Source organism: Plasmopara halstedii (genome assembly GCF_900000015.1).
Source record: "Plasmopara halstedii genome assembly, contig: Scaffold_3060, whole genome shotgun sequence".
NCBI lineage: Eukaryota > Oomycota > Peronosporomycetes > Peronosporales > Peronosporaceae > Plasmopara > Plasmopara halstedii.
This window is the reverse complement of record NW_020189964.1, coordinates 1,436,663-1,450,047: the sequence shown is the minus strand read 5'-3', so window position 1 is coordinate 1,450,047 and position 13,385 is coordinate 1,436,663. Positions and strand designations below refer to the sequence as shown.

Here is a 13,385-nt window from a genome sequence, read left to right as displayed (position 1 = left end):
ATACCAGAGTCTGCGCTTTACAGACTAAGTCGATATATTCGGAGGGCATCGCATTTAGCTGGGTTATTACTGACCGTTCTTTGATCGTTTCTAACTGAAGCTCCAGCTTTTTGATTAATATCGCATTAAATTCTGGTTCAAAAGCGATGAGAGCTCGGTGAAGTCAAGAAAAACAGCGTAACAGAGTGAACTTTAAAGCTAGCAAAGATATCATTTCTCTACTGAAAAGAATTATGTCGAGTGTGCCGCACCATCCTTTCCCATCATATCAAAAAATGTCAAGGTACATGTCCGTTTAGGACCGATGATATGAGGCGAGACTACATCATGTGCCCCAAAACCTTCGACACACAGATGTATTTCAAACACTGAATTTGAGTCGACATTAGTACTTTTTTGCAACTGATTGCTCATGAATAAGGCTCTAATTTTGTGTAGGATAGGGTCTTATGCTTTATATTGATTGCAGATCATAAGATGATATGACACAAGATTGATTTACTGCTAGTATCTGGGAAAAATTCCATCATAGCGTAGAGTGTCGTCCTCAGGAAGTATTGGCAGACTCCCTCTTGCTTCCTTAGGCATGATGCAGTGTATAAACCTGCAAGACTACAAATTTAAAATGTGTTGCAGGTCTGGACGACACCATAGATACATTTTTATGAGTGGCTGAGATCCCGCCCAGCAATGAAGTTGTGAGTCTGAAAACATTCTGGATCGAGTGCGAGTCAACAACGATAGGTGTCACGCATTACTCATTTTCTGAAACTTTGATGAGTCATGATTCCACCTTTGCTAGAGTGCAAAAGCGATTTCGGTGCAAGCTCCAAGCGGTTACAGTTTAGAGTTTAGAGAACATGGCATTACGACTCAAATCAGCTTCAAAAAGCAGATTTTTAATTCATCTTTTAAGAGCAGCGGTCATTCGTGCTACAGTGTAAACTCATGTGCTGGAGAGCTGTTTCTCGCAATTACCAGAGCATGAGCAAATTTCACAGTACTTCTAATAATATCCAATCATTGCATTAAAAACTTGTCAGAATTTGAATTTATACGTCTTCCTTTCATGAAACGATCGCATAGTCAAAACAAGACTGCCAAGAAACCACGAATCGTGTGTGATTCATCTCCTCTTGATCAAGAAGAAATCAAATCATTCATTCATGATGGATTTGTACTGCTTCGTAAAGCTTTTACACCAGTAACAGCGCGAAAATGTCGAGAATTAATCTGGGAGCGGCTCGCACAAGATGGAATTGGAAAGGATCCGTCTACTTGGGTGGAAAGGCACGGCATTCCAGGTGCGACGTCTCTAATCTTGAAAATGAATAGATGATGTTTACTTATAATATCTCTATTGACTAGAGTTATACACCGTGGAGAATAACCCTGTGTGGGATGACGTGCTGACTCGACGTCTGAAAAGCGCAATTGATCAAATTTGCGGTCAGGGTCGATGGGAAGATTTTGGTCTTGGATGGTGGATGATTACTTTTCCAGAACAATCAAAGCCACCATGGGATGCTGCTGGGAAATGGCATGTCGATGGTGCATCGTATCAGCACCACATTGATAGCAAGGAATCTGGACTTGTGGCAATCTTTCTCTTTACAGACATTAATCCTGGTGAAGGTGGTACAGCATTATCTGTTGGATCACATAAGAATGTTGCAAGATTATTGGCAGTGAATGAACCGCGAGGAATGAAAGGTGGGGCTGTGAGTCATGAGGCTCGAAAGTTTGAACATCAGAATGTGGTGGAAGTGAATGGCAAGGCTGGTGATGTCATGTTGGTGCATCCGTTTTTGTTACATGCTCGTAGCAAGAATTTAGGACAAAAGGGAGTGGATTCTGTGCGTATTATGTGCAATCCAAATGTAAAGCTGCATCATAGAATGAACTTGAATCGTGTAGACGAGAATTACAGTCCCGTGGAGAAGGCTATAATCGATGCTTTAGATATATAATAACTAGATAAATTCAATACTATAGCGTTGATTTTGCTATCTCTAGAGTGATTTATTTGTAAAAGACAAAAGAACTGGGATTTTTTTGTCTAACAATTGTGCTAATCGTTAAACCCAAGTTGTTGGAATTTGTGCGTCTAAATTAAGATTTTGTTTGATGTATTAATCTATTTTCAAATCTTAAGCTAAATTTGGAAGACTTAAAGTTGTAAACGTACAAGTTGTGAAGAGTTCAAAGCTCACAGCACGAACTTTGTAGCTTTGATCATGGGATGTGGTGCTTCTGTCGTCCAAGTTCATGATGATGCGAAGATTGTACCTCAAACACTTGTTCACACAACTGCATCAACTCCTTCAAAAGGTGTACGATCACCTCTTACAAAAGATCAAATTAATTCTCGTATAGTTTGCTCGCCAAAAACTATCAAGACGAAAGTAACGTCAAAGCTCAATATACAATACGCTTTTGTATCGCAACGTGGTTATTATCCTGATGGTAAAGTAGAAATTTCTATATCTTTCAATCTTATCAATTACTTTACTTTGTCATTCTTTCTTGTATTTAGCTTTGGATAAACCAAATCAAGACTGTTGTACGATCGTTCCAGCTTTTATGGGAGACACTTCTAAAATGTACTTTGGAGTGTTTGATGGACATGGTACAACGGGTGATTTGTGTGCATCGTTTGTACGCAACGAATGTCCGGATAGACTCGTTCGAATTCTTGAACAGAAAACTTGTTCATTTCTTGATGCATTTTCAAAGTCTTTTGAAGAAACAAATGCTCGTTTACATGCATCACGTATTGATGATAGTTTGAGTGGAACAACTGCTATTTGTATGTTTTTAGACGGTGAAACAATTCATATTGCAAATGTTGGGGACTCTCGAGCAATTATTGGGACAATGAATGACGGAACTTTACTTGCACAACCTTTATCTGTTGATCAAACTCCTTATCGAACAGTACGGATACTTTTTCATGATGTCTGTGCATTTTTTCTAATTTGTACGCTTTTAAATAGGATGAACGTGAACGTGTAAAGAAATTTGGAGCTCGTGTGCTTACAATGGATCAGCTAGAAGGAATTGCTCCTATACATGATGTAAGTTTGATTTAATGTTTTCAGAAAGATATTTGAATTAAAATGATTTGTACATTTAGAATTGGGCTGCCAATTTAAACGATCAAGTAGATGAAGATGGCGATCCACCGCGAATTTGGTCTCCTTTTGGTGCTTTTCCTGGTACAGCTTTTACACGTAGCATTGGTGATGAAATTGCAGAAACACTTGGAGTGATTGGAATTCCTGAAATTACGTCACTACAGATTACAACGGATGATCGATTTCTTGTGATTGCTAGTGATGGTGTATTTGAATTTTTAACAAGTCAAGCAGTTGTAGATATGGTAGCACAATATGAAGATCCTTTGGAAGCTTGTCACAAGATAGTTGCAGAGTCTTATCGTTTATGGTTAACGTATGAATTACGTACGGATGATATTACTATCATTTGTGTTTATTTGAATCTTAATGAAGAGGTCACGACAGCTGAAACATTACTTGAACGAAAGACTTTAAGCTTTAAACGAATTCCACGACAAAGCAGTCAAGAAGAAATTGCACAACAACTTCGTCCTGTACGTCGTGGAATGTCGAAAGAAAAACGTCGGGCACAGATGCGAAAGGATATGGCTGAGCTTGTTAAAGATGAAGACTTAGCATATCGTGTGAGTGACCACGCGATACCAAAGTCATCAAGTGAGATGCGTTTACTTGAAGCCTTAACAAGAAATAATTGGTTGTTTCGACAGCTTACACAAGCTCAGAAAGATGATATTTTTGCAGTCATGGAACGCATTCTTGTTCGGGAAGGAGATTTAGTGATACGACAAGGTGATGTTGGTGACAAATTTTATATCGTTGAATGTGGAGACTATCAAGTTAGTGTACGTGGAGAGGATGGAGGTCTGGAAAGTATTGTACACACATACACTCAACCCAGTGTGACTCCCGATCAATACGACAATTTACAACCAGCGTCATTTGGTGAACTTGCATTAATGCATAATAGTCCACGATCTTCTTCTGTTAAAGCATTATCAGAAGGTGTTCTTTGGGCTATTGATTGTCGTGCATTTCGACGCGTTTTTATGAAAGCACCAACGTCTGTACTCGTTCAAACGCTTAAACGAGTTGATGTACTTAAATCACTTACAAAAGCTCAGCTTGAACGCTTGGCGAACAATCTTACTGAAGTTGTGTATCAAGACGGTGACTATATTATTAATCAAGGTGATGTTGGTCATACATTTTACGTAATTCAAGAAGGAGCTGTGACGTGCACAATATGGGAAGAACCTGCTACTAATCCAAAAGTTGCTCGAGAAGTCTTGCGTTTAAAAAAGAATCAATACTTTGGTGAACGTGCACTTTTAAATGATGCACCACGAGCTGCAAATGTCATTTCTGTAGGTCGAACAAAGTTATTGCAAGTTGAAAGACGTGAGTTTGAAGAAGTTCTTGGATCGTTGCAAGAAATGATTGAAACGTATCGTTTACAACGTGAAGCTCGACATAATTTTGAGACTGCTGTAAAGAATTTAATTTTTAGTCCAGTGGTCCATTTGTCACGACGTTCTACGGTTGTTGGAATTCTTCAATTGCAAGATCTTCGCTTTTGTTATGTTGTTCAAACCACTGACTTTGGCTTTTTAGCATTATATCAAAGTATTCACGATATCAAACGTTTCTATACTCTTCACGTCTTTTCCTTTCAACAAATTGCACTTGATCGTCGTGGTGATGAAGCTGCACGATATGTCATTAGTCATAAAAATTTACGTCTTAAGACACCGTTGCTTCCTGAAATGGTAGCAACTTGGCGCGATGAATGTGCTTTATACTTGTCTTTTGATACTGTGATGATTACAGACTTGGCTACGATGCTTAGTGATGAACCAACTGGTCGGTTTACAAATGAAGCAACGGTGCGTTGTTTTGCAGCACAGATTTTGTTGATACTTGAGTATATGCATCAAGGTGATTACGCTTATCGCAATCTTAGTAGTGAAACGATTGGTATTGATATACATGGTTATCTTTTACTCCATGACTTTCGACATATGAAACGATTGCCAGATGAGATTCGAACGTATACCATCTGTGGAACACCGGAATATATGGCACCAGAGATGATCTCAGCACGTGGTCACACTTGTACTGTCGATTTTTGGTCGCTTGGAATCCTGATTTACGAAATGTTATGCGGTCGTACACCGTTTTCGGTTGAAACAAAGAAAGAAAATGCTTTTATGAAAGTAGTGGACACAAATTCGGACTCTGATAGACATTCTACACTACGACTTACAAATGAAAAAGATGTGACAATGGCTATCTATTCCAAGATCTCACGACATCGAAAAGGATTGGTCACTTTTCCATGTGATAATTTATCACTTGAAGCGTGTGACCTCATTCAGCAGCTTCTTGATCCATTTCCAGACGATCGTTTAGGTGGACAAGGTCTTGTTGATCTTGTTCATGGAGGATCTATCATTCGTGCTCATCCATGGTTTCAAGATATTGATTGGGTTGTCTTAGCATCAAAGACCGTTGATCAAGAACATGCTCAAGCATTGTCAAAGTTCATGTACGATCAAGTAGATTCAAATGGGAATATGGAAATGCCATTCTTTGAATCTTTAGCTTGGAGTCATGAAGATCTCGAATGGCTCGAAAGATTTTAAAGAAGGCTTGAAAGGTCGGGTTGAATCTTTTAAGATTTTAATTATATTTGAAATATGAAAGACTCCAAGACTCCGCCTGAAGGTACACGTCCTTTAATGATATCAATGCGTGAAATGGAAACGTTAGGACTTAAAACTGGAAGTGGGTTACGTGATACTGTGGAGTATCGAATCTTTTCACGTCAAAATGTATTGAATGAGATTGCTCAAGTGGGTTTTATGAGTCCATTTCATACATTTCGTACTGAAATTCGTAACATCACTTTTGGAGATGATCTTCTTGTCATTGCTGATCGAGAAGAAAAGTATGGTGAAAATTGGTTATTGTGTTTGACTGAACAAGCATTTGAAAGTCAACTGGAGCAGCTAAAATATCGAGAGAAAGATCATGTGGAGATACAAGAGAAAGACAAAAGCGATGACGTTGATGAGTTTGATATTTCGATGATTGTATATGAAGACAAACCAATACTAACACGTCCTTGGTCTTCACCTACAATACGAGAGACGTATGAACAAGTCCTTGGGCTAAATATCAGATCTACTCGTCCTTTGGTAAAAGTTTCAAATTTAGATATTTCGATTTCGGACGTGGAGTTAATTATGTATTGTGTTTTTTATAGATTGCAATGTCAGTCACAAAAATATCTGACGAGTTGAATGCTGAGTACAAATTTAGCGATCGGGATGCAGATCAGTGTACGCAATTTTGACGCAATTTTGACGCAATTTGCATCATTTTTTTAGTAAAACGAATTCTATTCTTTGGTTTTAGGTTTTGTGGAGTGGCGACAGCATAAAGACCCAAATTACGAATTAATTCGGGCTGAACAAGATGTGGGTCTTCAATGCACATTGCCATTAGTGGACAATTCAACCCAAACGAGTTGGTTTCGGTCAATTAATAGTGCACTTCAATATGAGCCAATGATTCTGTCAACAGCGCAATGTCAAGTTGAAATGGAGAGTGATAAGATGCACGAATTTTTAACACGTGTTTTGCCATTAATTGAGCGAGTGTTGCAGCAAAATGAGGCACTTGATGTGTTTTTAGACCCATTTGCTCATTTATTGGAAGAAGAGGACACTTTGATAAACACTCAAACTCATGAAAATGGGATGCGAGAGTTACGAAGTTTTACGGATCTCGTTTATAGTAAAAACAAGACATTACGAGCAATTGATTGGCATCCAAAACGATATGGGATTGTTGCAGTAGCAGCAACAACAAATGCATCATTTGCTAAACGTCTTGATCTTTTTGATACTATTGAAAGCTCATATATTCTCATTTGGAACTTTGTGGACCTAATTCATCCCCAAATTATGCTGGAATCCCCGCAAGATGTTATGACAATGCGATTTAACCCAACAGCTCCACATATTGTCGCGGCTGGGTTATATAACGGTCAAGTGCTCGTATGGGATTTTTTGAAAATGGAATCGATTCTTTTAAATACAAAACCACCAAAAACGTCAACGACAGATAGTTCGTCCTCTATGAGAAATGATACACGCAAAGCGACACCTGTGAAACCACTTTATGTATCGTATATTGACGTTAGTCATCGTCGACCTGTTGCTGATCTACAGTGGCTACCAGCTGGAGTCGAAATAAATAGTCGTGGCCATATTGTGATTTCACCCAATTCTGATACTGTGACACAATTTGTGACAATTAGTGCTGATGGACAAGTGTTGTTTTGGGATTTACGTTTTAAAGATCCCAAATATGGTCATTCAATTCGTTCGAAAGTTGACAAAAGTGGGTCAAAAGATGGCACATTTGATGTGCCATTTGTACCCATTTATTCAATTACTCTGACAAAACCCGATGGTCCTGGGGAATTGGCACTACAATCAATTTGGCTTGAAAAAAATCACGAAGAAAGTAAAAATGGTAGTGAAAGTCGATTGTCACTTACAAGCAAATTTTATTGTGGTACTGAAGAAGGCGAATTCGTCTATGTAGATTGGCGCCCTCATGCTTTATTACGAGGAAATGGCAGTAAAAATGACGATATTGGGCGAGGAGACAATCGAAATGTCGAGTATGTGCAATGGTTATGTCGTGACCATACTCGTCCAATTTTTGGTCTTTTTGCATCCCCATTTTTTCCAACTATCTTTTTGACAGCAAGTGAAACCCATTTTCATCTTTGGGATGTTTCACATCCAATTGACGAAAGTGCAAAAGATACTGCAAATGCAACAAATGGTCCTATGTTTGTGTCACCTCTCACACAGTCATCTATTACATGTGTTGCATTTTCACCCACTCGTCCTGGTGTCCTTTTTCTTGGAAAAGCGGATGGAAATCTCGAAATTTGGGATTTTATGGATCAATCGCATCGATCGAGTCTTTTAATTGGAATCACAGCTTGTGCTCTAACATCAATGGAGTTTCGTTCTCAAATTGTACCAAGTAATAATCCACTTGGTGGTACAATTAATGCCACTGGTACTGGAACTGTGACGAATCGTGCAAAAGCAACAAAAAGTGCCACTGGTGCACGTGGACGTACCACGGGTCCGGTACCACTTGGTACAACGAATATGAAGCAACAACTTGTTGCAGTTGGTGATCAAATGGGAAATTTACACATTTTAGAAATCCCACGAGTTTTGTCAAGACCAGCAAGTGGCGAACGTGGAGCAATGGAAATGTACTTTAAACGGGAAAGTGAACGCATGAGAACTGGACGGAATGATTGTAAAGTGGATGGGACAATAAATGTACGACAGAAAACTGGTGATGACGTTACTGTATTTGGAACAGAGAGTGGAAGTTCGGAGAAAGAGATTGATGCAACAAGTACTGGAACAATTGACAGTTTTCAACAAATGGAGACTGAATTTTGTCGTGAAATGGGACTTGAAACGTCAAAACGGTGATTTGGCAAGTAAAATTCTAAAAGAGAATTGTTTACTTTGTATCCGTTATAGAAGGTTATACATTATCAGATATTCCACTTCAAAATATAAATCTAACAACAAAATGCATTTGTACAGTATCTAAATTCATTATTTCAATACCTCGAGTAAACTCAAGAGTTCCTCTCTTTCTCTCAATAAAGCCACGGAGATAATGAAGCAATCAACTTGACTCTTTTCCCTTTATCTTCATCACTTTTCTTTCTAATATCACGTTGAACCCATTTCTCATCAACACGACGTTGTAATTGCACTGCATCTTCTTGAGAAATCAAAAGAACTGGAATAGTTACATGTTTTCCTAATCCACGTCTATCATCAGCTAGTGAATATCGACGTTTTACCAATCGACTTGAAGCTGCTTTTGAATTAATTACGAGAACACCCAGAGCTCCAGCAGTTTGTAATCGAATAGCTTTTTCAGCAAAGGAACATGAACCACGAGATACCATCACAATCATTCCATGTACAAGTTTAGAGTTTATTGATCCACATGCATCATGAATTTCTTGTTGATAAAGAAGCAATGGAGCTTCGAGAAATGATGATGTTGTGACTTGAAGACCAAATGAAGCAGGAGAAGCTACAAATGTCATGAGATGCACATTCTTTACACGTATAGCTACTCCAACAGGAATGACAGAACGTGTTCTTTCACTTTGTCTTGCTGCTTCGAGTTCCATATTGCGTAGATAAGTTTGTATTTTTCCAATTTCACACTTTGAAACATCACTTGCTTTCTGCTTAATTGATCCTCGAAATAAATGCGAGTCAAGTATCAAGATATGACCTTCTGTACTAAATACAACATCAGCTGCTTTCAATGGTTTATTCTTTTGTCTAGTCGAAGTTGTGGAATTGTTGATACAAGTCGTGATCTTCTCTCTTTTATCAATCATTAGAGTACAAGTATCATTCTTGTGTTGTACTGATGATGGTACAATGACATCAGGATCATCACTAAAAAGTAAGTAAAGATACTTTGCTGTTTCCGAAAGAAAATAACTATCCATACGATCTTCAACGTCAAGTGTATGAATATTTCCCACACCAGCATATCCACATGGAACTTTTGAGACACGACGAATATCTTGCAGTATTTGTCGTCCCATTTTCAAATACTTGTGATCTTTTGTAGCTTGATATAAATGATACGTACTTTCAATTAATTCTGGACGAAGTGGAGATGTACGTGCCCAATGAATGACAGTCCCACGATAACCAGGTCTTGACTTTCCATGTGGTGCTAATTCGAAAAGTTCAGGCATAGCACCATATTCATCCCAAAGTGAAAACATTTCTTCATGTGAACGAATAGCACCCGAGACATCACCAAAAAGTACTTGAAGTCCAGGCCAAAATGCTTGTAAAGCTGATACACGACGTGTACTAATATGATTCTTTCCATGATTCATATTAACTTCCAGATACACTTGATCATGTTTGACATGGGTTTCAACAGCATGATAACTTGCATTAAACATTGTAAACCATTGCAAGTCATTACTTATAAGATAATACTTAAGTAAATATTCAAAGAATGAATCTAAACCGGCTCCAATGCCTCCATAAGCATATAACCATTCACCTGATCCAACATCAATGGCACTTCCAAGCAAATTTAATTCCGATCGTCGTTCCCAAATTGCAACCACTGCTTCTTTTGCACGTCTTTCAAATCGTTGATCTCCAGACAAACGTGACAAGTAAGCCATTTCGACAAGTAAGGAACCAGCAGCAGCAGGACATGTAACATTAGCAGCTCGATCACTTAAAAGCACACCACGCTGTAAATTAACACGATGAACTGGTAAACCTGTAGGTGTTTCAAATGCTGGTAATATCCTTTGACCTAAATCTACAGCTAAGTCAAGAAGTTCACCATGATAGTCATGATCATCCATCATACCAAAATATTCTGAAGATGCTAACATATGTGCTGATAAAAGTCCACCAATAACTCGAATAGTCGACTCAAAGACTGATACAGTCACATTTCGATCAAAGGATACGGTAGTAATAACAAGATGTACCGCTCGTTTGAATTCATCTCGATCTCCAAGCACTGCTAACATATCGAGTGAATCGATAAGTGTTAATGAAAAACCTCCCAATACATCATCAAGATCACCACGTTCGCGACGATCCCACCGTCTTCCTGAACAACTTAAAGGTTTTAATTCATCCCAAGGATATGCATGTTCCATATAATTGCGATATCCATGGTAGAACATGTCACGTGCTTGTTGCTGAAGAAATTTTCGTTCAGAGTCATGCATGAGAGCTGAAGAAAGCACAAGGAAATGAACGAATAGTAATAGATAGAAATAATGTTGATGCATTGGATGCACTTTGGTGGTAAATTCACGTTTGAATGATCTGAATGCTTGTGACTACACGTTTGAGGATGTTTGCTGTCCATCCCGTGATGATGTATTCAGTTAAATCATGGACTGGCTTTCTATCGCTGGAAATAGTATGGACACAAGTGGTAAGAATAGATAGGTACTATAATTATGTGGTGTGATAAAGATAGTATCATGAGATATGGTAAAACGTGTAGATTACTTACTAGATTTATGCATTTGGATGGCAGACCAGAATACGCTCCTTACCAACTCGAACCCGAATTTGCAAGCGTAACTTGAAATTGTCGATGAGTACTGTCAAGGTTTTGACGCGAAGCTCAACTTGGTCAAGTCGGTGCTACTGAAATTATCATTTCATCAGAGGTTCCAGGCTCCGCTATTAGTCGAAGCGTGCCGTGCGTTTGTTGAAGCGGAATCTTCAAATCAAAGTCTCTTCTGTGCAAATTGCACGGCAACCCCGTCGCGCTTGATAGCATTGTATTTGATTCCACGGCCGAGTCGTGCGTGAAAATTCTTACAAAGGATGGGACATGAAATGTTCGAGTTTTCGCCTCCGCCATAACTAGACAAAGATTCTGTATTTTGGTCAAGACAACGTATAATGGCGACCAAAGGGCTGGAGCCAAATATGACTTGCCTGGAAGTACCATAAGCTTTCTAAATGCGCTGGTAGGATTTGCCCTAACAGGCACCGGTGAAAGGGTATCCCCAGTGAGGTCACTGATCGTGGGGCCAGGACTTTGAAAGCCGGGACGAAGAAATCTTTCCTCTAGGGGGGATTGGATAAAATGGCCATCAAATTGGCGAGACTCGAATTGGAGCAACAGCGCGTCGAGCTTGTGGTGTCGAATTTAGAAGACCGCGCGCAAGAATGAACTAAGGCGCAGTTCGAGAGTCAAGAGTTTTAATCAACTTGAATGATTTGAAGCGACAAATGACGCGGGTGTTTGCACCGCCTAAACAGGCATACAAGGGTAATTGAAGTTCTTGCTCAGCCGCCAAGAAAGTCGAGAAGTAGTTGACTATGCCCCGAGTTTAAGAACTCTTATCGCTAAAAATTGTGTCTGATCCTCTTCGAAGGCACTGGCTGCGATTACGTGTATGGTCGCTGGCACGTGGAAAACGGCCCAGCATTGCCCTGATTTGCCGCACCCAAAACACTTCGAGGTGGCCTGGATTCGAGAGCCGCGGTTCGGGGAGTGACCACGGCCGGAAGGTACACTGATGGTGTCTCTAACGGTGTTACTCGTACCATGGTAAGAAGGGGTGAGTTACGCAAGATGATGTGCCACAACGTGGCTGGACTGCCAGTGGTTATGCATTTTAATTGGCTTACTATTTGAATCTAACCTATAAATTTAGATATAGGCGGCTCTGCCGCATAAAAGCCAAAAGAAATACAGTTTGGATTTTGAACGTTAGAGTATATTTGCCTCGGGTAAGACTGCGGATACTTTGAGAGTTAGCGGATTGCGCTTCGCTACACTCATACTGGTCTAGTATAGAAAGTAAGGTCGGTGACCTTAGCTTGGCTTCCTCTAAGCAAAGAGCTACGGCAGTCCTGCTGCAGTGTCGATCTTTGCTGAACTGATGCCGGCCTCGCCTTTTGGAAAGGAAAACGTAACGGTATAGCCGTTCCATTGAACGAGAGGAAACGCTCTCTCAATCGTCTTGGGACCTGCATGCTTGAGCACCTATGGCGTCAGGATGAACCTTAGCCATACTGAGAAAGCGATATTGCTACACAGTTTTGCGAACCCGCGGGTTTTCATTTGCGGTTGTACAGAACATCCTCACCTTTTGTGTCCCCCTCCACTCTGGCTAAGACGTACGAAAAACAGGGGTCAGCGTAAGGACGGGAGACGATCCCTTTGTGGAAAACGTCAAATTCTAGCAGATGCAGGCGATCAACTGAGAATGTGTCAGGTTTTTCTGTACCTAATGGCGGTCGCTGTCAAAAAGACCCAGCTCTCAAAGAATCGAGTCTCTTTAAAAATAGTGGGTCTCACAGTCAAGGCTTTTCAGCTGTCGCTTTCCCGGATTACTTAGAAGCCGTGGTAAATTCTGCTCGATTTACATGCGCCGTGCAATTAAGTATAATGCAAATAAGAACGCATGATTATTCCAAAATAGAATCCAGTAAGCGGAGACTTGGACATACCACGAAAACGTGCATTCTGCGACGAGGCACGCAATAGTATCGGACTTTATTTCTGTCCTCAACTGGGTTCCGGGAACTTTGATAAGTAGAGCAATGTCTATCCTATACTAGATTCAAGCTATAATCTCATTCTTACCATGGCGTGAATGAAAAAACATGACCTATGGGTCAATTGGAGGTAGGAAAAGGTTCGTGTCGT

General features: G+C 39.8%; 4 protein-coding genes across 4 annotated transcripts; 3 read left to right on the top strand and 1 right to left on the bottom strand.

Moving 5' to 3' along the window:
- Positions 1-1,069: 1,069 nt before the first annotated feature.
- Positions 1,070-1,970, top strand: PHALS_06803 (Phytanoyl-CoA dioxygenase; the record flags this gene model as incomplete). The annotated part of the gene is made up of 2 exons (XM_024720155.1): positions 1,070-1,304; positions 1,369-1,970. 2 exons carry the CDS (start codon positions 1,070-1,072, stop codon positions 1,968-1,970), a joined length of 837 nt encoding a protein of 278 aa, XP_024585382.1.
- Positions 1,971-2,237: 267 nt separating this feature from the next.
- Positions 2,238-5,722, top strand: PHALS_06802 (agc protein kinase; the record flags this gene model as incomplete). Its single annotated transcript, XM_024720154.1, has 4 exons — positions 2,238-2,466; positions 2,537-2,937; positions 2,997-3,077; positions 3,137-5,722. 4 exons carry the CDS (start codon positions 2,238-2,240, stop codon positions 5,720-5,722), a joined length of 3,297 nt encoding a protein of 1,098 aa, XP_024585381.1.
- A 54-nt stretch (positions 5,723-5,776) lies between these two features.
- Positions 5,777-8,617, top strand: PHALS_06801 (Cytoplasmic dynein intermediate chain; the record flags this gene model as incomplete). Its single annotated transcript, XM_024720153.1, has 4 exons — positions 5,777-6,277; positions 6,346-6,421; positions 6,498-7,622; positions 7,695-8,617. 4 exons carry the CDS (start codon positions 5,777-5,779, stop codon positions 8,615-8,617), a joined length of 2,625 nt encoding a protein of 874 aa, XP_024585380.1.
- Positions 8,618-8,790: 173 nt separating this feature from the next.
- PHALS_06800 (er degradation-enhancing alpha-mannosidase-like protein) lies at positions 8,791-10,935 on the bottom strand (the record flags this gene model as incomplete). Its single annotated transcript, XM_024720152.1, has 1 exon — positions 8,791-10,935. One exon carries the CDS (start codon positions 10,933-10,935, stop codon positions 8,791-8,793), a length of 2,145 nt encoding a protein of 714 aa, XP_024585379.1.
- Between the last annotated feature and the right edge of the window lie 2,450 nt (positions 10,936-13,385).